Source organism: Saccostrea echinata, unplaced genomic scaffold (assembly GCF_033153115.1).
Source record: "Saccostrea echinata isolate AGI-Se365-2 ecotype Australia unplaced genomic scaffold, CSIRO_AGI_Sech_v1 ptg000005l, whole genome shotgun sequence".
Taxonomy (NCBI): domain Eukaryota; kingdom Metazoa; phylum Mollusca; class Bivalvia; order Ostreida; family Ostreidae; genus Saccostrea; species Saccostrea echinata.
In genome coordinates this window covers 3,942,752-3,965,720 of record NW_026889754.1, presented here as the reverse complement: position 1 = coordinate 3,965,720, position 22,969 = coordinate 3,942,752, and the positions used below count along the sequence as shown (strand labels likewise).

The window sequence follows — 22,969 nt, the reverse complement described above, 5'->3', positions numbered from 1 at the left end:
GCAGTTTCAGTCCTGGTTTTCAACCTGAAAACAAGAATATAAATCATTAAAAAGAGTTTAAACTTTTTTTTATTCCAAAGATATTATGAATACATCTTGGAAACGTGTTCTTTCTTTCTAAAGTCGAATTTTGCACGCTTTGTTAACTTCAAAATAGTGGAATTATCTGCCCTTGATCTCGATCATCAGTGCGTTTTGTATGAGCTCATTTGCATAAACAGCAATCCGAATCTGCTAAAACGTAAAAGTTCAACGATATACCTTATATGTATGGACTTATGCTTTATAAATATGTTAAGGGTATGTATTTCTTTACAAGAAAAGTGCTGGGAGCAACTTGTGCATGTTTTACAACAGCATTTTTTCTTGCAAGCAAATGGTAAATACCATGATTATGTATCGGTCGAAGGTTTTTGAAGTTAAAATAGACTGTGTTCTCGAGGATGCTATACTTGCTCCCAGCACTTTTCAGGTTAAGGAATTCTAGGACTTTTAATTAGTAGTAGACATTATTCTCAACACGTGTCGTATATCCTTGAACTTTTGTGTTGAAAGTAGGAAGGTATGTTTTGTCTATTTTTGGTATGTCACGTGATAAACAGCTGACGTCAGTAATGTCCTTGTTGAAAAATGATCCGGAGCACTGTTGTAATTGAACCATATATAGATCCTATTTAAGTGATTTTTTATTGCCTTGAAATTTCGTTTAAAAATTATACCGTTTATATGCTGCTGATTTTCCTTTGTTTACACATGGACGTCCTTAACCTAGCTGTTTTAATTGAGTAAGTTCAAAATCATTCCTAACAAGTTATTAATTGTAATGAATAAAAACAGTTTTATTTGCTTGATTGACTATGATGAAAACTCTATACTGAACTTCATACAAATTTTGTAGATAAAACTTGTTGAGGGACAGTCCCTATACATTCTGTCAAGCTGGCAATCCTGAAGAGGAAGTGTAAGAAAAATGAAAGCAAAACTTTAAAAAGGTTTGCTGAACTTCTACTTCACTCCAAAGTTTTCAAACTGAATTTTGGAATGAGGTGTTCAATCCCCCTATTTGTAAAGATGAGATGCCTTATCCAAAATAATTTCATGGAAGCTATGAAAGACATCAGATTTAACATTTTCAAACCTCCATCTTCATATTTTTTTTACAATTACTTCTTTTTTTACTCTTTGAGTTGAGTTATTCCATATAAATGAGAAGATTTTTTCCAATTCCTTACAATACAGTTCAGAAGGATTTGGGACTGACATTAAAATATGATTTAATAAAGGTAAAACTAATGTTTTAATGACTGTAATTTTCCCTATGGGAGTTAAATACCTTTTCTCCCATTGTTCAAGTATTGATTTAATATGTACTAATTTTGGTTCATAATTTAATTGTTGTACCTTATCCAATTCTACATCAAAATGTATTCCTAGAAGAGTAAATCTGGTAGTTCCCCAGTTAAAGGACACATGACACAAAAAATATTTTGTCTGCATTCAATGTCTTAATCATCCTTTAGTCTAACACTGAAGCTGTTAAACAAGCATCTGTTTCACAGCTAGTGCTGTAACACAGTGCTGATAAGCGGCTTGACCTCAATATGCATATTTTAAAGCCCAGAGATCGGAAACAGTCGGGGTGACGTCAGAGATCAGCTTCAGCACAGAGATGCTAAATGTTTCAGCCAAAGAGATACTATAAATCTTTCTTATCATTGATCAAAGACAAATAGTTTCCTTAATTGCCAGTAATGGGTTAAAGGCTAAGTCATAAATAAAGAACTTGTACAATTATATTTCTTTGTGTCTAAAGATCTAGAGTTATTCATAGTCTGTAAGGATGCCGTATTGTGCTGTTTATAATTGTTCAAGCTCCTCAAAAGTGGACAAAAATGTATCATTTTTTCGCTTCCCAAAAGATGCAGGTCTTCAAAAGGCATGGGTACATTACTGCCGTAGAAGAGACCTTAAATTAACAAAATACAGTAAAATATGTGAGAAACACTGTACGCCAGATCAATATTCTCGCTATCCACCCCGGTTAGCTGAATTAGGTTATCCAAATGCTCGTGCTCAGTTAAAAGATGATGCTGTACCCGATGTTGAGTGGCCTACCCAAGACGAATGTTCAACTTCATCAATCACTGAGAGAAAACCATCGGGATTTGGTGCATTTAGAAAGCGACAAAGACTTGAGGTAAAAAGAAAATACTTATTACATAGGTACTTAATTTAAAAAAAAAATATTATAACTTATATCTGTTGCAAGTAGGCCTTTTTATTAATCTAATTATGCGTTGGGATTTAAGTTTTAAAAAGGAGAGGGAAAGGCCAGAGAGAACTGTGACAAAAGAATAGAAAGATTTCTTATAAATATAATCTATGTAATGGCATATTTATTACATTATACATGTATATAATTATATATGTGACATTATATTTACATAAATAAATGGTTAAAAATGCCATGATGTTCATTCATTACACATGTACACAATTTTGTTGATTTTTTTTATATTGACCTAAATTGTTTAAAATTATATACAAATTAGCAGAGCCTGGGGAGGGGGGGGGGGGGCATCCTCAGTCTACAAATGTTTATGCCAAAGTTTAAGTTTATAACATGATTTTTATGTATATTCTACATTAAGTATTTTTTATTATCAATGACTTTGTAAATTTTAAAAAACAGGTATTAAAAGAGGCTATGATAGAAAGTGATGACAGTGATGATAATATTGCAGAAGAAAATGTAAAAGTAGATGCAGATGTTTCTGAAACTCAACCAGTAACCCTTTCATCTTTGAGTAATGTTTCTGCAGAATGTGAGACATTATCAGTTGACAAAGCCATCCAGGTGTTTATTCCTGACATTAAAGTCAAAACAAAAACAAGAAGAATACAAACAGGAAAATCAACTAGAGCCGAGCTCGTTGCAATGCAACGAATAGGTCTTCCGTCGGAGCTCCGGACAGGACAGAGCGACCTTGAGTCAAGGTCATGCAACATTTTAAGGTTATAAACAATCCTGTAAGGGGCATCAACTTTCAATGTTTCAACAGTAGAAAGACAGTAAAGGAATGTAAAATTCCCCTGTCAGTGAACTTGAACTGTCCAAATAACTTTGCGTCAAGCCATGACACATTCTGCAGCTGGTTAAGAGCAAACACCATCTTTATGTCACCGACATAAAAAAAAAAAATCACAGTCACGTATTCTTTCAGACTATTCATCCAAAACATCATATTCTAAGTGACCTCGAATTTAAGTCAAGGCCATTACACACTCTGGATGATATATTTATCATCTTTTCAGTGAAATGCAAATGCATGCAGTTTTTTCTATTACAAAAGTATAGACCTTTTTGTTTATTTGTTTGTATGTTGTTTAACGTCCCTTTCGAGAATTTTTCAATCATATGGAGACGCCACCATTTGCCGATGGAGATCTACAAATTTTGACCTATACTCGGCACACATGGCCATTTAGCAGTGAGGGATCTTTCTCGTGCCAGCACCTACTGCCAGACGGGACCTCAGTTTGTACGGTCTCATCCGAAGGATCAGTCTCTGCGTCCCACAGTGGGATTCGAACCTGCGACGTAAGGATCAACTCCATAATCCACGACTCTAGAGCAGACACTCTTACCACTGCGCCACTTGGGCGACTAGACCTTTTTGAATTTTACACTTATTATATCAGTGACCTTGAACTTGCCTAAATGACCTATGTTAAGGTCAAAAACAACCTTTGAACAAATTATGAGCTTCCAGTGATACCCAATGACAAAGATATACCTGAAAAAGAATATTGCACTTTTCTGTCAGTGACCTTGAACTTGCCAGAAAGACCTTGGATCAAGGTCAAAACACATTCTTGGATCATAAGCAATCTCTGTATCAAGTAAAAGCTTCCAGTGATTTTATATAACAAAGTTATAGTATGTGGAAAAAAAATAATATTTATCTGCCAGTGACCTTGAACTTGCCGAAAAAACCTTTGTTCAAGGTCAGGAAAACCCATCTCAAGCAATCTGAGAAAAAGTTTCTTGTGTTCCTCCCACCCCTTATAAATTTATAATCCAGGCACGAATTTTGCCACTTCTTCTGCCAGTCTAGTACTATGTTATCTCAAACCGGTGGATCATAAGCAATCTTTGTTCCAGGTATGAGCTTCAAAAGTTATAACACATACAGTAATCTTACAGTTTTCTCTCAGTGACCTTGAACTTACAGGAATGACCTTGGATGAAAGTCATATCAAACCCTTTAATTTTGTCATAAGCAATTTCTGTATCAAGTATGATACTTGCTATTTTTTTCCAATGACCTTGAACTTGCTGGAATGATGTTGGATCAAAACCATGACACACCTTCGGATCATTAGTAATCTTTGTACCAAGTATGACCTTCCAGTTTCTTCATAACAAAGTTATAATATCCTTGGCGAACTATCACGTACAGACGGACTGCCAGGCAGACGGACATTGTGATTCCAAAAGACTCAAAACACCCCCACCCCAAACCCACACACTTCGTTTGGGAGGATATATAAATTCCTTTGTTAAATTATGAACACTCTTTCCGGCCCAAACCTTCTCCCTGGAATCAATATTTGAAAAAAAAAATGAATGTATGCTATGTTGGAAATTTTCTCATTCTAGTCCAGGGATTCTTGAGAATACTATTTTCAAATGACCCCATGCGCGGATCTAGAGGGGGTTGGGGGCAGTTAAATGTATATACTTAACAAGAGGCCCATGGGCCACATCGCTCACCTGAGTAACTTTGGCCATGCTGTTCATTACCAGACTTCCCCCCTTGTAATACCTATTGTGGCCCCACCCTACCCCCAGGGGCCGTGATTTTTAACAATTTAGAATCTACACTACCCCAGGATGCTTCCACATAAATTTCAGTTTTTCTGGTCCAGTGGTTTTTGAGAAGATTTTTAAAGATTTTTCCTATATATTTCAATGTTAAACTTGAGATTCCCCCTATTGTGGCCCCGCCCTATCCCCGGGGTCATGATTTGAACAATTTAGAGTCTACACTACCCCAGGATGCTTCCACATAAGTTTCAGCTTTTCTGGCTCAGTGGTTCTTGAGAAGAAGATTTTTAAAGATTTTTCCTATATATTTCAATGTAAAACTTGTATTCCCTATTGTGGCCTCGCCCTACCCCCGGGGGTCATGATTTGAACAATTTAGAATCTACACTACCCCAGGATGCTTCCACATAAGGTTCAGCTTTTCTGGCTCAGTGGTTCTTGAGAAGAAGATTTTTAAAGATTTTTCCTATATATTTCAATGTAAAACTTGTATTCCCTATTGTGGCCACGCCCTACCCCCGGGGGTCATGATTTGAACAATTTAGAATCTACACTACCCCAGGATGCTTCCACATAAGTTTCAGCTTTTCTGGCTCAGTGGTTCTTGAGAAGAAGATTTTTAAAGATTTTTCCTATATATTTCAATGTAAAACTTGGATTCCCTATTGTGGCCCCGCCCTACCCCCTGGGGTCATGACTTTAACAATTTAGAATTTTCACTATCCCAGGATGCTTCCACGTAAGTTTCAGCTTTTTTGGTCCAGTGGTTCTTGAGAAGAAGATTTTTTAATGACCCTACCCTATTTTTGTCTTTTCTTGATTATCTCCCCTTGTAAGGGGACTTGGTCATTTATTTTAAAAATTTAAACTCCCCTTCCCCCAAGGATACTTTGTACCAAGTTTGGGTAAAATTGGCCCAGTGGTTCTTGAGAAGAAGTTGAAAATGTGAAAAGTTTACAGACGGACGGACGGACAGACAGACGGACGGACGACGGACAACGGGTGATCAGAAAAGCTCACTTGAGCTTTCAGCTCAGGTGAGCTAACAAGTAAAACTGACCATGCCCCCCCCCCCCCCATTAGAAAACACGGACCCTTCCTCGAAAACGCGGATCTGTGTTAAAATGGTATGAAAAGTCTTAGGTATGAAGCTTTAAAAGTCAACGACCCCCCCCTCCCCCATACACACACACAAACACACACACGAAATAGGTTTTTCACGTTTGGGAAAAGAGTTTTTTTTTTGGCTCGTCAAGAAATTTCTGGGTTGAAATATTTTTTCTTATTGGGATCCCCTCCCCTCCCCTCCCCCCACCCCCTCCGTGGAAAAAAATTCCTTGATCTGCGCCTGCACCCCATCTAATTTTTTCTACATGTATCCGTTAAAAGAGGATGTGACCCTTCATTTGAACAAAACTTTACCAAAAATATTCTGTGTTAATTTTCGTTGTTATGGTCCAGTGGTTCTTGATAAGATAAAAATGAGAAAAAGGATGTATTCACTATTACAAAAGAATTGACCTATAGGAAAGAACAATTTCCCGGAAAAAGTGACATTTAAAAATCAATGTTTATTTGTTGTTTTCTACCGTATATATGTCTAAATTTTTCAAATTTGAATTTTACAACTAAAATTTATTATTTACAACTTCAGAATAAACCTCCAAAGTTGGCCGAAACACCATTTTGTCCGTTAAAGCGTTGATTTTTGCATAAATTTTGGCCTAGAAGTCCTTCAGGGCAGGCCTGCCCCTAAATAAAATTGTGATATTTTGATAGGTTGGGATGTAAGGAATAATTTAAGATAGGATTTTTTTTAGGGGCACCCTGCCCTAAGGTCGAAATTCACAAAAAACCTACAAAAAATAAGTAAACTTGATTTTGACAATCTGCTTCAAATTTATACCGTTCAATCTTGTAGTCACAATAGCTCATTTGATATATGCGCTGCGCTGACGTTTTTTATATCGTGGGTACTTTATTTTTAAAGTCGGGGGTTCGAATCCACCTGTTGCCACACTTTTATAGTTTTAAATTTTTGCCTTTTCAAAGACTATTTTAATTTTTTTATAGGCTTGTGTATGTTTATTCAATTATCTATCCTTTATGCATTCCCATTTTTTGATATAAGAAACACTAGAGAGAGATCAAATCGTAACAGTCCAATATACAGTTGTCAGTCAGGCGGAACAAGTCTCAGTATAGCACACTTTCCCCGAGGACAAGAATAACTCACTCTGTGTTACTCGATACAGGTATTCTCGGCAGCATTGAGCTGCGATGAATTTCAATTGTATCTATATTCCTTAGAATTTAATCACATTGCTTTTATTCTGTCTGTGCTACTAGTGCTTGTCTGGGTTACATGTAGTACAAGAATGTTACGTATTGCTTGAATTATTTGAGCTTAATATATTTAGAATAACATACATGTACTTTTGTTTTCAGTCAATGTTTTAAGATCTTAAGTTTTGAAACAGTAGGGCTACATATATCAGTAACTGTACTCCCTTGGATTTCATTTAGGCCCATATGATTTGCACACATTAATTGCATGTTTTTATTATATCCAACGGAAATGTGTTGTAAAATAAATAGCCTAGACATAAAAAACAGAGTTCCAGAGACAGTAGACATTACCATTATGTACAATGAGAAGTAAAGAAAAATATCATTCAATTGTTACATTTGGAGATAACAAACTCAGAATATCAATGCTCCTCCTACCTCTACTCACTAAAATAAAGATTTATGAAAAACAAATTGTTACATGTATTCAGCCTAATGTCATTAATCGGAACGGAAATCGACAAGCTTTTTGTTGAGAAAAAAACCAAGCCCGGGACTATAGGTCAGATCCCTATTTATATAGAAGTGATCCTTTACGAGTAGCTTTTAGAACAACAACGACTATAATGCTTATATACACCAATATAGCAAACAAAGATGAAGAATTATGAACAGCAAAAGCTTACTTCGGTCTTTGGCTTGGGAGATGAGATACTTATTAAAAATTGAAATTATTTTGTCTTTTCTTTTTTTTTACAATCGACGGGCCTGCATTTCAAAGAGAGAGAGAGAGAGAGAATTTCTAGCTAGGTCTTTGAATAACAGTGAGATGGGTTCAGAAAACCAGGTCCCTAAGAATGTACATGTATATAAAATAGGCAGTGCCTTTCTCTCGGAATTCATCACCTGCTTCTATAAAGCTCCATCCTCACCTGTACTGACATGTACCTGGTAAAACCAACCGACTGCGAAGGAAAACATTCTATTTATTTCGAGGATGGGGGTTTACGTATAGTGATGAGAGGAAATTTATTCACCTATACGTTCATTAAAAATGACAGATTGCTTCTGAGTATTTGTATACGATCGCACGACTTTCGTGTTAATTTATAAAAAGTTAGATTATGAAAGCAAAGAACTAAACTAACATTTGTTGTAGATGAATTAAATAATTATTTAGCCGTTTATAAGGTTTTTTATACATCTGTAAGAACCACTTTATTTTAAAAAACAAATAATCGTCCTATTATCGGCGCCCATGATATATTAGACTACATGTATGTGTTTAAATAAAACATAATTCAGATATCGACATCCAAGAGAACAACACATTCTTTTTCAGTGGCGGAAACAGGAATCTTGAAAAGGGGGCCCGACCAGTTTTGTGTCAGATTTATTAAATCTTGTGTATATTTTGGATACAAAAGGGGGCCATGGGCGGATATAGGATTTGTGATGGGGGGCGTGGATAACTTCGTTCAGGCAGGGGGTCTGGGGGCCGCGTTAAGGCCCCCAGTGGGTCCAGGGCGAAGCCCTGGTGGTGGCCCAGGGCGCGAAGCCCCCGGAAGCTCCTGGGTTTTCGTGAATTTTAAGAGTCAGTAAAACCAGACACAAAAATAGTTGTATTGATTACTTCCTTTACACAAAAGCCTATAAGATATGAATTAAGTTTGTAACTTACAATACTCTAAAGTCTTTGTAGGAATTTCACGTCTGCTTAAGAATAATGTACAAATTTATTAATCATTTGAGAATTTTTATTTCAAATTTACTCTTGAGAAAGCAGAAACTTTGTGTATCTCGAAACTTCGTGAATCTACGAACTTCTTGTATGTCACAAGTCGCTCTGAATCATTATTATTTCAGCAAGGATGCTAGTCAATCTGATATTTGTATGTAACTCTAATGTTATTCCAAAGAGTGCTGTTTTTTTTTAAATTCCATTCACTGACCTACACATGTATCTCCACCGCAGCCAACGAAACAATATAAACAAACACGCTGTAACGTGCAGTTCCCTTTATAGCAGTATGAAATAAACGAAGCACAATGATACACAAAGAATATCTGAATATTGAAAAATTAAATATTGCAACGTTTGTTTTTATAAGTATTATACATATATGACAGATACACTGTAGGGTAGGGTGGTGTAATTTCGACCGATTATTTTTTTTATATTTAGATTTGTTCATGTATGTCACTGCCTATTACATGTATTACGCTCAACATTTACTGGATTATTTTTCCTTCGGAATACCTTTTATTGTTCAGATTACATTGTGTTATATGTATTATTCGTCATGATATAAAATAAATGTGTTCGATTTACAAGATATGTGTGTTGGGTAACTTCAACTGCACACGGGGTATTTTCGATCGATGTGCAAATATAAATGAAATTATTCGCGTCATCTCTAATTTAAAAAAAAATACATATTCTGTTGTAAAACATAAACGATTGTGAAAAAATGCTGACAAAAAGAAAAAAAAAAGCAATTTTCAAAATGTACCTAATTTGAAGACATTAAGTGCACCAGGTGCCTAGAGACAAATTTACCGATTTATCAAGGCATGCTACAAATATATATATGCGCAGGCATCTAAACCGCATGTAAACAAAACAGATGATTTTTTCACGGTTATAGAACTAGTTTCTACGGAGTATTCTTGTACATAATATTATCCTAATACTTTTTTATACGGATGGTGGTCATGATTTTTTTCTGGTAACAAATAGCATTGCGTCATTTTCATTGGTCGAACTGAGTTACCTGCTGACGCCGTATTCATGCAAAGGGTAACTTCGGCCGATTTCTGTTCAGCTGATTTGCATTTTATTTGTAAAAACTAAATACTATAAATTTAAAAGGTATGAATTTAAGTTGCAAATTTAAACATAGTTGATAAAGTTCACGCCAGGAATATCCACTGTGTCTTTCTATATATACAAGATATTTTTAGAGGTGATAAACTGATAATTCCCCGCAATGGTTTAAAAATACTCGTCCGTAATTTTTCGGGCGATAAAGTTTCTTCTTGGATGTAATTTTCCAGTAAAGAAATAAATTTCGCCTATTATTATCAACATTGATTTGTATATGAAAAATGCATTTTCTTTCTGCATAAAATAGATGTGTGTACACTATAATGGGTTATAAACAAATTATTTTAAGGTATTTATGAACAGTCGAAATTAACCAGGTGGTCGAAGTTACACTCGTCTGTGACCATCCTAACCTATATCCTGACGTTAAAAAAAAGTCTTGTATCTATGTAAGTAAATTACTGCATAGTTACACCATTTGATAAATAAATACATCAATCAGTGGATAGGTTTGTAACGTAGACCTTCTGATTTTAAATTCATTTATTTACCTCACTCGGCACACCTCGGCCGATTCGTACCGCATCTGGATGAAGGTGACGGAATCAGCCGAGGTTTCCCGAATGTTATTTACCTTCGACCAGCCTTTAAATATTGCAGTATTTTTCTTTGCATCATCATAGGAAATTGACAAGTGCTGTCTACCCTTCAAACGAAATCGGGAGACGTTTTCCGCTTTGAATAATTATGAGATAATATTCATAGCCTAGGGAATGCAAGGTTTTCAGACTTGATTTTTAAGAAAACTGATACTTGGTCATAAAATAAAATTACCATTTTTTAATTGACCATTAATTATAAAATCAAAGTATGGCATTATTAATATTAGTCATGTCATATTTTGAAAATTTTAGGGGGGGGGGGGCGTGCGCCCCCAAGCCCCACTTAAATCCGCCAGTGGGGGCAGGCCCCCTGAACTTCCTCTAAATCTGTCAGTGTTTTCTTTCATTATACGGACTTGCAGAATAAGCGAAATACTCCAGACATTTAATAAAAATCTCAAACCCGATCTAAAACGCGTTGACAAAGTCAAACCAGACAGTTTTAGTTTTCACGGCATTTTTACAGTGATATGAGAAAAGTCGGATAATTGCTTTTAATTTTAAGAAATAAAGTTCGGCATTTTTCAACCTCGTTCGGTATAATATAATTTACTGATAATTTTTTCCGTTAAGGAGGAACACATGGACGAAGGATAAAAAAAGAGGTATTCTGCATGTACATGTACACATCATTGCTATAATTGTGTACTCGGGATTAAACCCAAAATCCTTCGTTACATTGTATTTGGGTATAATTTTCACATGTTCTCAGGCGGATAATCATTTATTTTTATCTGTCTAAAGACAATAATTTCAGTTAATAGAGAAATGTTTTTATTTCGTCGTTTTTTCCCCATCCTTTTGGTTTACACGTTTGCTTTGTACACAAAAGCGTGTGTTCATATACCGCTGTTTCTACACGCTATCGATGTGATCAGGGAGAACATGATATCCTCCAGCAATTTACTTCTTATGAAAACACTCAACGAAAACATATTAGGTGAAAATATATACACCCATTAGTATCTTAGTACCTTAGTATCGACCTGTTTAATTGCAATGTCACCAACCGTAACGATCGCTGGCCAGGACTTGAATATAATTTATTACCGTTATTAAAACAACTCGTCAGCTGAGCGGACCTATGATTTAAACAGTAAAATAGGGAAATTCCAGAGTTCGAAGTGTATTTATTTTGGGCGCTCTTCCGCATAAACAAATTAAATCGCATTTACGCGTACTTACATGCACGTACCAATAATTTGTGTCATGGGTAAATTCAATTTATTAGATGAAATAAAACAAATGCATAAGATTAATCTTCCTAAACAACACGTTTTTAAAACAATCTATCTGATATAACTGACGGTATAAAATAACAAAGAAAATAAAGGGTTTGTGTTTGTATTTAATTTAAAATGAGAACAAATCTTAACCTGTTAAATCACTTATAAAACATACTTCGTTTTCCAGACACTAATTGCCATGCGTAATCTTCACATGCACTGACCAAGAGGTCACAAGTTTGAAATGTATGGCTTCTCATTGCGTGAGTTTTGTCAACACATGTCGGAGTAGACTATCTAAGCCAATTGATTCCCAAAGAAAACTGCATAGGAAGGGTTCTTTTTTGGTACACTTTTTAACTGGTAAAATTCATTCGACGCTCGATAGAATTTTCAAATACAAGTGAAATATTGAGGCGGTTAAGTTACATGCATCCGACCTAGTATTTTGTATGCAATAATATTGTAAGTTAGGAAGAAAATAATACAAACTCAAAAGTACTTTTATTTTCGATTTTCCTGACAATTAAAAATGTGACCTCTACATACAATTATCATTTTTAATTATATACATCCTGTTTAATGTTCATGAAAGAAATAGCAACTCGTTAAATAATAACATTAGAGAGATAAATAAACTGTTTCTTTAATACGCAAAGAAAGTGGTCTTTTCGGCATTCAAAATGCATTGAATTTGAAGTGAATAAGTGAAAGGCACTTAAGACTAGCTGATTAAAACGAACGAGTGATAATTAAACAGTAAGACGGAATCATATGAAAGATTCGAAATGATTTTAAAGTAATTTTCCACAAAGCGCAATTATCTCAACAATGCAATGTTTATAAGAATAAATATGCAACTTTCTTGTAATTGAGCGAATAAAATATAAATCGAAATGTACTAGCGACTTAATCAAAGATATGAAATAATCTGAAAGATTCAACATATTTATCCACTCATCACTTAGTTAAAATGTATTTGGAATGGACATTCTATGGTTTGTTTTGTGTATGACCTTAGGTCGCTGGTTCACACGCCGATTGATCCTCGGTGACCTCCTTTGCCACGCGCTATCGAGGGAGGGGTTACATAATTGTAAACACACGAGGTGAATGTAAAAGGCGTGTACTTAATGGCTGTGAATAGTCTATGTTTAAAGTTTTGTTTTATTTTCTGACTTAATTGTTTGTTTTTATATGATAAGAAGAAAAGGTTATCTTTTTTTCCCTGTTTAGTAGACTGGTTTATCCAAATTTGAAAACAAACGAAATAAAAGGGAAAGTTGTCAGTAAATAATTTGGAAATAAAGCACAAAATACTTCAAAAACCTGATTCTAAAGAATATTAGCATCTAATATAGCAAGGTTTATTATTTATAGTAAGTTTATTTTAATTACACGCATGAAGAGCTCTTGTTTACTTGCTGAATGAAAACACTTACCTGTATATGTGTTATGCTTCTAGCTCATTTAGAACACAAGACTCAAACAAAATAACATTTTCTTGAGATCAATAAGATGTTAAATAACAACTTTAATTACGGCAGCTATTTCGAAATATTTACCGTTTTTGAGTTATAAAGCAAAAAATTTAAAGGGCCCCAGATCCCTAATTTTAGGGGCCAGATCCTTTTTAGTGGTCTCAAATGAAAGGCCTTAAAATTGTGCACAACTTTTATTCTACATGTTTTATCAAAATATTTTTAGTTTAGAAGATAAAAAGGAAAATATGTGTAAATTTTCGCTCTTTTTGGCGTTCTAATTTTTGACCCCTCTCTAGCGCCATTTTGAATACAGAAATTGAAAAACAAAAACCGATGTGCACAACTTCAGTGCTTCTATTATTTAAATTCAGTAGAATTTCTACTCCAGCTTCAGTAGTCTCTGAGCCTTTGTCTGGAAATGAAGCCCCCTAAATTTTCATTTAAAGGGAGATAACCCAAAAGCGGAAGTGGGTTTTTGAAATGTTTGACAGCATTCTGATAGAATTTTGTAACGTCTTTAAACCCTGCAAATTTGAGCAAAATCCGTTGAGAAATGAGCAAGATATGAGGTCTCAAAGTTGGCGTCTAGGAAAAAAAAAAAAAGAATAATAAGAATAATCTTAACCATCAGAATCAGTAGAAGGTCTTCCGCCTGGAGCGGAAGACCTTAAAAATAGGTTTCAAGACAGTTGATGCTGAAATTCAGTGCAGTGAATTTCAGTACTGCATTAAGTGCAGACAGCCTACTGCACTAGAAGGAAATACAAATAGTCAAGAAGACAACATCAACATTGATGACTATATGGAGACTAATGAACATGATGAATTAAGTTCTGATGAAGATTATAACAGAGATGTAGACTCTGATTTCAATGCAAGCGATTTTGAAGATTCAGAATTAGATGAAGAGGAGACTTGTAATTACAGATTAGATGAAACAGATAATCCATCAGAAGAGAAATATTATGTTGTGTCAGAAAGTGCACTCTCTCAACTTTTATCTGTCTGTAATGTTTGTAATGGGAAAAGTGTCCCACTTGTAGAATACAGCAAAGGTTCCATGATATCTACAGTTTCTACATGTGAAAATGGTCACATGAACAGATGGCAGTCACAGTCAACACATAAGAAAATGCCATGGTTTAATTTACATCTTGCAAGTGCAATGCTTTTAAGTGGGAACAGCATATCAAAAGTTTTAATGCTTTTCAACCATTTGAAAGTTTTAGTCCCAAGTTCCCGCACTATTTCCCGTCTTCAGTCCTGTTATAGTATTCCTGCTGTCATAGAAGAATTCTATTTACAGCAAGCAGAATATTTTGATGATTTGCGCCGTAAGTAATAAATACATATATTTGCGTGTAACTAATAGAGCTTTTATTTCATTTCACATATACATAATAACTATATGTATAACACTATATGTACTTTTTCAACAGAGAAACCTCATGTGGTTCTTGGAGGTGATGGAAGATGTGACTTACCTGGTTACAGTGCAAAATACTGTAGTTACTCACTGATTGACCTTGAAACTAATAAAATCATTGATGTACAGTTGGTCCAGGTAGAATAAGATAAGGAAATTGAAATTCCATTTACTAAAGCTATTTTTTGTAGTTTTTTATTTGAACTTGATCTACCCATATGGAGTTAGAAGGCCTTAAACGTGGACTAAGGCACATAACGGAATTAAATCGTGTCCAGGTGCATGATCTTGTGACAGATCGCCATGCAATGATAAAGTCATACATGAAGACTGAAAAACCCAATATCAATCACTATTTTGATGTGTGGCACGTAGCAAAGGGTAATTTAGATTTTTGTTATTGTTTCAATGATAAAAAATATGATATCTTTAGCCTGTAGTAAATCACTTAATGGCAAATATTTAAGGAATATCAAGAAAACTAGAGACAGCTGCAAAAAAGCGTGGTGCTGGTCAGATCCGTCGTTGGATTAAAAGTATCGTCAACCACACATACTGGGTTGCAGCATCAAGTGGAAACAATGGGCAAATGAAGACTGACAAATGGAAATCCTTAAGCAGCCATCTTATCAATGTCCATGAACATGATTCTGAGGTCTTTCCAAGATGTGAACATGGCCAGTTAGATGAACCTAGAGACTGGATGCAGCAAGGTCATTATCCAACTAAAAACTTATTTTTGTTTGATTTTATAGCATCTCACAAATGTTAACAGTTTTTTTTTCATTCTAGGCTCTAGATGCCACAAGATGGTAAAAGATATCGTGGAGAGTCCCTATCTTCTTCGAGATCTTCCAAAATTGTCACCTGTTTACCAGACATATGGGCTTGAAGTTTTTCACTCTGTGGTGAACCATTTTGCACCAAAGAGTACGCACTTCCTTTACATGCCAATGCATGCAAGGTTTGTAGCATTTCTTTTTTTTTTTAATTTCTGTATACTTCTAAATATAAATCAAAAAATCCTTAGAACATTTATTTATTATTCATTTTCAACAGGTTGTGTATTGCTGCATTTCATTACAATGAAAATGGAACACGTCAGTCATTAACAAGAGAGGGTGAACTACAGTGGAGTGTATCATACCCAAAGGCAAAGAAAGGACAGGAATGTGTAGTAAAACCTCGAAGAGTGTCTGCAACCTTTGGTAAGTAACAGAAATGACTAACAAAAGCTAGTATAATCTTAACATATATACGCACTGAATATATAATGTAATCATCCAAAATCACTTATTTGATTTCCTTCCAAGATCTTCATTCTTATTTTCTCTTGATTGCACAGAGTATATTGGAAAATTGCTGGAAAAGATTTTTGTTAGAAGACGGCACTATCCTTCCTTAAAATTTGCCTACGATGATTTTGTGTATGGCCATAAAGCAGATGAACCACGTCCACTGACGCATGATTATGAAGACTTTGACAAAAATGAACTAATTAACAGGAGGACATCTAGATATAATAGATAAATTTTGATGAAATGAATTTTAAATGTGTTGTATTTAATACAAGATTAATTCAATATGGAATTTATACACTTCATAAACGTGGATATTTGAAACCGGCATAAGACTCTGATGGAAATGTCTGTCTGATTTTGGATACCACACAAGCTGGGATAATTTTTCGTCTCCTTTTTCCAAGGATATGCCAGATCCAACGAGTAAATCGCCTGTATGCTAAGTATCTGTATAATCTGTAATATAAAATGAACCATGAAGAAAATGCTAGTTTTATATATAAATTCATTTGAAGGAAAAACAGCTTTAATATGCTTAAATATAAAAAGTTGTATGCTTAAATATAAAAAGTTGTCTGTGTAGATTATCTTACTGGTGAATTGGTTCGTTGTCATCAAGGGGCCCATCTGTGTCTATAAACTCATACATGGAGACTTCAAGGACATCAATATTTAGACAATTTCCCTGAAACCCATCATGTTCCGTGATGCACTTTAAATGTTTAGCTTCTATTTTTTCTAAAATGGGTGCAATTTCATGACAGCATAAACATTCTTCATCAGTTTCCATTACTTGGCACCTTTCACAGACACACCTTATAATATGAATAAATCAAATTATTATATTTATTCTTCATATATTAAATATATGTATTGATAATGCTAATAATGAAAGTGTAAACATATGTTGTCACATCTAAATTATAAGCTAAAACTAGGCAAATATTTGTTTTGTTTTCATACCATGCTAAATTCTGTCTTCGGGTAGCAATTCCTCCTACTGCATTTTCCTCATCATTTAACCCCAAATCACTGTCCTCTGAATCTTCAGATTCACTTCCATTTCTGCCTTGAGTGTTGTCTAATAAAGGCTCAAAATTATAGGGTCTAATTTCTTCTGGTGCAAGAGAAAATCCATCTGACGAATCTCCTTCCATCGTTTTGAATAGGATACAGTGAGAATTTGCAAGAAGCTCACCTCTGACGTATAAAACACCCACGTGACGCTTATCTCATTAACTGTCGGCATTGCTCGGAGAACTGCTTCGGCTAGTATTTGTATATTACTTTATCCAGCTGTGCCTTGTTATCTGATGCTTGTTTAACAGATTCAGTGTAAGAATCTGACTTAAGAATGATGAATACATTGAATGCAGACAAAATATTTTTTGTGTCATGTGTCCTTTAAGTAAAAGTTTATAACAAAGAAAAGTTAATCTATGATGATTATGATATGTCCTGGTAAGAGAAGCAAGTACATGTTCTATTGTATATTATCTATATGTACAACGAACAGACACACTCACCGCCAACGAAGACACACGTGTAAAATACTATACCTATAGTAGATTAATATGCACAACATCAATTTCATCAATTAAACGTAGGTTTTATTGGCCTAGAATGGATGAATGTATCAAAAGAGGGTGTGAGTCATGTGACCTTTGTGATAGATGTAAGCCAGGTCTCGGGGTTGGAAATTCCCCCCTTCAGCAATTTAAAGTGGGCGCCCCTTTGCAATGCATAGCAATAGATATAGTTGGACCATTACCTGAAACTGTCAATGGAAATTTATACATCATGGTAATAGGGGACTACTATAACAATTAGAAAGAAGCCTTTCCAATCCGAGACCATACAGCCCTTACTGTTGCTGATAAATTAGTTACAGAATTCATATGTCGTTTTGGTTGTCCAGGTCAGATACATACAGACCAGGGACCAGGGGAGAGAATTTGAATCCCATTTTTTCAAACATGTTTGTAATCCTTTAGGCATTGAAAAAACAAGAACTAACCCTTATCACCCTCAGTCAGATGGTCTTGTAGAAAGATTCAATAGAACACTTCGACAAATGCTTAGAAATTTTGGTTCAGAAAATTTCGATGACTGAGATGATTAACTCCCATTTCTACTCCTGGCTTATCGTGCTACTGAACACAACAGTACTAAATGTTCCCCAAATCTTTTAATGTTTGGCAGAGATATAAACTGTCCTTTGGATGTAATAGTAGGGAAGCCACCAAATGTTCCAATGAAGAATGCCCTATCAAATATGTTGAGTGATTAAAATAATCTCTTTTAAATGCTTTTGAAAAAGCAAATGTAAATTTAAAACAATCCGCAAAAAGACAGAAAACTGACCATGATAAAAACGCAAAATTTAGGGAAATTAGTGTTGGAAAATGGGTTTGGAGATGGTATCCTCCCAGTGCAAATGAAAAGTTAGGGTTAGGTTGGACAGGACCATATTTCATTATCAATAAAATTTCATATTTGACATGTAAAATTCAGAAATCCCCTAATTCAGAGCCAATTTCAGCACACATAGACCATCTAAAACCGTATTTGGGTTTAACAACACCTTCAGACTGGAATACCCGTGACATTAGTGTGGAAGTTCCCACTCCAACATCAGAACCAAATACAACTGTACACAATGACTCCTATTCTGGCTCTCCTGAAATTGCACTTACCCCACAACAATCTAAAGAATTAAAAAGTAAGGCAGGGCGACTAATTAAGCCAAAGCAAATATTTAGTCCATCTTAATAAAAAGTTCATGACTGTTTTAACTATGTGGGTTTTTATTTTAATCATCAGCTAGATACATGTATAATGGATTTGAATAATTTCCAAATACATGTTACATATGTATGTAATTAATGTACTCGTAATTATCTTTATTTTTAAGTTATAGATGGATGTATTACAGCTAGATGTTCCCATGGAGGAGATCCATACTTTGGATGATGAAAAAAGGCCAGAGTTGAATTCTGAGGGAATGACCTGCCCTGTGCCCAAGTGTTCCAATAGTAACAAAGAAGATGGGCGTGATTGGCGTGTGATCTGCAGGAATAAGGCGTACGAAACATTTATAGTTTAAATGTCTACGATTTGGTCGGCTCACCAGAGCTGGACATACTTTACTTTATTTTGTAACAACAAAAAATTGTGAAAATTGAGATGAAGATAAGTGACCACGAACTTTTCCCAGATGAAGGACAAAGTGTGCAAAACACTGCACAAGATTTTGTTATACGCCATTTCTGGCTCTCTAACTTTCTTGCACCGTGTATTCCTAAAACAAAAGAGGCTTTAAATTTATTTTATTAGTACTGTAGGAAAGTTTCCAGTATGCCCGAATCACGCGACTGAGCACGAGTGATTATTTCCATTGCAGTCACTATGCAGAATGCGAACAAACCATTTTCCCCTTGCTTCAACAAAACGCGTTCGATCAAGTGATCAGAATTGGAGTATATAGTTGTTTTATAAATAAAGTCATTATTTCTTAAGTTCTATAGTCGATACAATGACCTTGTCAGGAAATAGAATCTATCATTAAGTTACTGACTGACGTTTTTTTCCGTTATTTCCCGATCATGACAAGGAGCACAAAACGGTTGTGACCGTTCGGCAGGGGATGCTCACCCCTCAATGGCACCTGATCCCACTTCTGATGTTTTAGAGGACCGTGTTTGCTGTGCTCCGAAATTCGTGTTGTTTAATGGACTTTTGAGCTCCATATATTTCATCCGCTACGCGGCTAGGGTAAGGGTGTCCGTAAAATATTAAACCGTTCCAACGGTAGTAACTTCTCTGAACTACCTACCAGGTCACTGCATACTTGAGCTGACATAACAGGGAAAGTGTCATTACTTTTACATTCCTTTCATATGACAAGAAAAGATTTTTTAGCGTTGTTGTTTGATTCAAGTGTATGGATTGTTCGTTAAGCATAAGTGTGCTGTTATGATGTTGAACATTTTCAATTTAATGTCCTTATTCCTTTAACTTGACCGGAATGGATAATCATTTCCTAGAAGCTTCAGACGGCGTGATTTTCTCAGTGATTATAATGAATATAGGCCTATATGGAAGCATAAACGAATGCAATTTTCATATATACGTGTATAGACCAGTTTCAGGTTGCATGCTGGACATGAACGTATTTTAAAAAATTATCGCAGAGGAAATCGTTTTCCTGTGTAAGATCTTCTCTAGCATTTTCAACGCTTACATCGACCATGTACATTGTAAACATTGAATCATCGGCACAAAATTTGTTGTAGTAAATTGTTTTATGCGTCGTATTTGGTAAAAAAAAATTGAAACTTAACATACTTCTGAAAAGAAAAGGTTTCTTTTTGCAAGTTTTCACAAATCTAGCCAAAAATACGCATGTAAGAATGACAGACGAAATTAAGAGAGGTTAACTCTGACAATCGAGGAACTACGGAGGTACCAGGTATACCAGAGAAAGACAATTATTTTGAGCATAGCGTTATACATTTTAAAAAAATTTCAACTCATCATGCTCACGGGAATATATTTGAAAAATTGATTTAATTTTTGAAAATTCACGAGGACATGAACAAAGACGCTTCAGCTCAGTATATTTCATGAACCGCGTGATCATGAAGCTCAAATTTATAAATGTCATTCAACCATTATTTTGGAAACAGAACAGTTTGCACTAGGCCTATAGTTTTGACGTTAAGTGTGGCATTATGACGTCACAATAGAGATATGTAGGCTTACCTAGTTCATGAGAAAATGAACTGTTATCTAACTTGCAATGAATGTGTTAGGAAAAATATTTGCAAATGTAAATATTACATAGCAAATCAACAAATTTTGTCAAATAAGATAATATCTAGGATTTATTTTATATACGGTATAGATTTCAGATACAAGTTATCTGAAATATTCTACTCATTCAATGTGTTCAAGTGACTAACACCCCTCTCCTTCCTTTCCGATTCCAAGTCACAGTGCAGAGACCTCGATGAGTGTTCAGAGCATGAACAATTTGGCTCTTAAACCACTGTGCAGTGGTTTAGAATGTATATATTTATATTGAAATAATAACGGAATGAATATTTTGGAGATGGAAAAATAAAAAAATGTACATATTGTTGTTTTTTGTGTATATGATACTTATATCATTCTGCTCTACGTATAAAATGAGCAACCACCACGATTTTCAGAAAGAAATATTTTATTAATCTGTACGTATTGTTTTTTTTTAAAATAGTCTTTAAATTAACAGATTATGCATATTAAAGGTTCAGCAACAAACCATCAGATTAAAATTTATGAAATTTTTAATATTTTAGGAGGGGGGGTATTGAAATGCATGTAGCTTAAAAAAGAATGTGATGACCCCACTTCATATTTTAACCATAAGTCACTTATAATATTTGTTACAAAATATATTAATTTTAGGAAAATTCATTGGGCAATTTTTTTGTCAAGACGTTGAAAACTGCTCTTGGAGTGAAAATATTACTGCAAATTTACAATGACTACTCCCCAAAGCAACTGTATCTATCAATAGTTTCCGATACAATTTTTATTTTCAATGAATAAAAGCATATTATTTAATATCTGGTGAAAATTATTTAATTTGTTTCAATTTTAATACCTGTATTGGCATACTTAAAATTTCACTACATAAGTATCAAAATATTGAAAAACGGTGGTTACCATGGCAACCATATCTTCTTTATAACCCTGATGACCATGGTTGACAATTTCATATTATGATACCATTAAGATAAGGCAAATTATACGTAAAAATTAGAAAAATTCATAAAGCGGATTTTTTTCATGGACCCTTGCAATCTCTTCCTTAACTCGGGAAGTTTTTGTACAAAAGATATACCCTTGATCAGGATTGCCAATCCCTGGAACTTTTTCACTCTTTATGTAGCCACAGGAGATGGTTTATCAATGGTTCCGCATACACCTGCTGTTGGCATCCACCATTCCGTGTCCAGTGACAATCAGGATACCTTGTGTTACTTATATTCTTTGAGTGAATAAGTAATCTTAATATTTCCTTATAAGTTGGCAACAGATTGTTAGACATAGAGCGTAATTACCATGAAAGACAACAATAACGATCAAGACTTTTAAATTGAATTATAATATAGAATTCTACCGAGGGATTCGGAACGCAAAAACAATGTCAGGCACGTACCAGGTAGAAATCAATTGCTATAAATTTGTATTTATAAGTTATAAAATTCCATAAAAAACGAAGGCTTATCAATTGGCAAGACGAAATTGAGAGTTCACTGTTGTATTGTGTAGTCTTAAGCACTGGGATTTTGTCCAGAACAAATGACAAATAAAGTCTGATGCTCAGATATCCAAATACGTTCTCGCACATGTAGAAAATGGATATAAACAACAATGTAATTGGGTTGTTTTTCTTTTTGCAAGATATCACTACTTTAATTTGAATTTGTTATATTTCGTAAGTAAATCTCTATAGGGACGTTTCGTCGCCCGCGTGGCGCAGAAGTTAGGCGGAAAAAGGAGTTGATCTTTACGTCGCGGTTTCGAATCCCACTGTGGGACGTGGAGACCGGTCCTTCGGATGAGACCGTATAAAGCGAGGCCCCGTGTCGCAGTAGGTGCTGGCACGAAAAAGATCCAACACTGCTCAATGGCCCTAAGTGCAGAGTATAGGTCAAAATTTGCAGCTCTCCAACGACAAGTGATGGCGTCTCCATATGAGTGAAAAATTCTCGAGAGGGACGTTAAACAATAAACGAACGAATTATAGGGACGTTTCTCTGAAATTAATAAGGTAAGGCCAGGGATTTATCAGTACCTTCTCAGGGGCCGAAATTCGGCCCCATTCCCAATTGAAAATGAGTTAAATTTTTCCCAATTTGGCAGTATTTTTT

At 35.0% G+C, this 22,969-nt stretch overlaps 2 protein-coding genes across 2 annotated transcripts; one reads left to right on the top strand and one right to left on the bottom strand.

The window, feature by feature from the left end:
* The first annotated feature begins 1,547 nt into the window (after window positions 1-1,547).
* On the top strand, window positions 1,548-15,961 carry LOC133179535 (uncharacterized). The gene is given in 8 exon segments (XM_061314269.1): window positions 1,548-2,197; window positions 2,693-2,857; window positions 14,026-14,653; window positions 14,759-14,883; window positions 14,937-15,126; window positions 15,213-15,458; window positions 15,538-15,709; window positions 15,805-15,961. Coding segments are annotated over 8 exon segments (2,040 nt in total). The 5' UTR covers window positions 1,548-1,840.
* A 384-nt stretch (window positions 15,962-16,345) lies between these two features.
* Window positions 16,346-17,243, bottom strand: LOC133179534 (P2X purinoceptor 7-like). Its single transcript, XM_061314268.1, has 3 exons — window positions 17,010-17,243; window positions 16,640-16,861; window positions 16,346-16,502 (listed from the first exon to the last, which is right to left on the bottom strand). The coding sequence occupies exons 1-3, from the start codon at window positions 17,201-17,203 to the stop codon at window positions 16,346-16,348; spliced, it is 573 nt and encodes a 190-aa protein (XP_061170252.1). The 5' UTR covers window positions 17,204-17,243.
* Between the last annotated feature and the right edge of the window lie 5,726 nt (window positions 17,244-22,969).

Bases quoted from the DNA above. Each gene is read 5' to 3' on its own strand.
- LOC133179534 (XM_061314268.1), bottom strand. From the start codon at position 17,203: ATGGAAGGAGATTCGTCAGATGGATTTTCTCTTGCACCAGAAGAAATT. The intron at 16,862-17,009 runs GTATGAAAACAA...TCATATTATAAG, and splicing joins CGAAGACAGAATTTAGCATG to GTGTGTCTGTGAAAGGTGCC. The intron at 16,503-16,639 runs GTAAGATAATCT...TTTATATTACAG, and splicing joins GACAACGAACCAATTCACCA to ATTATACAGATACTTAGCAT.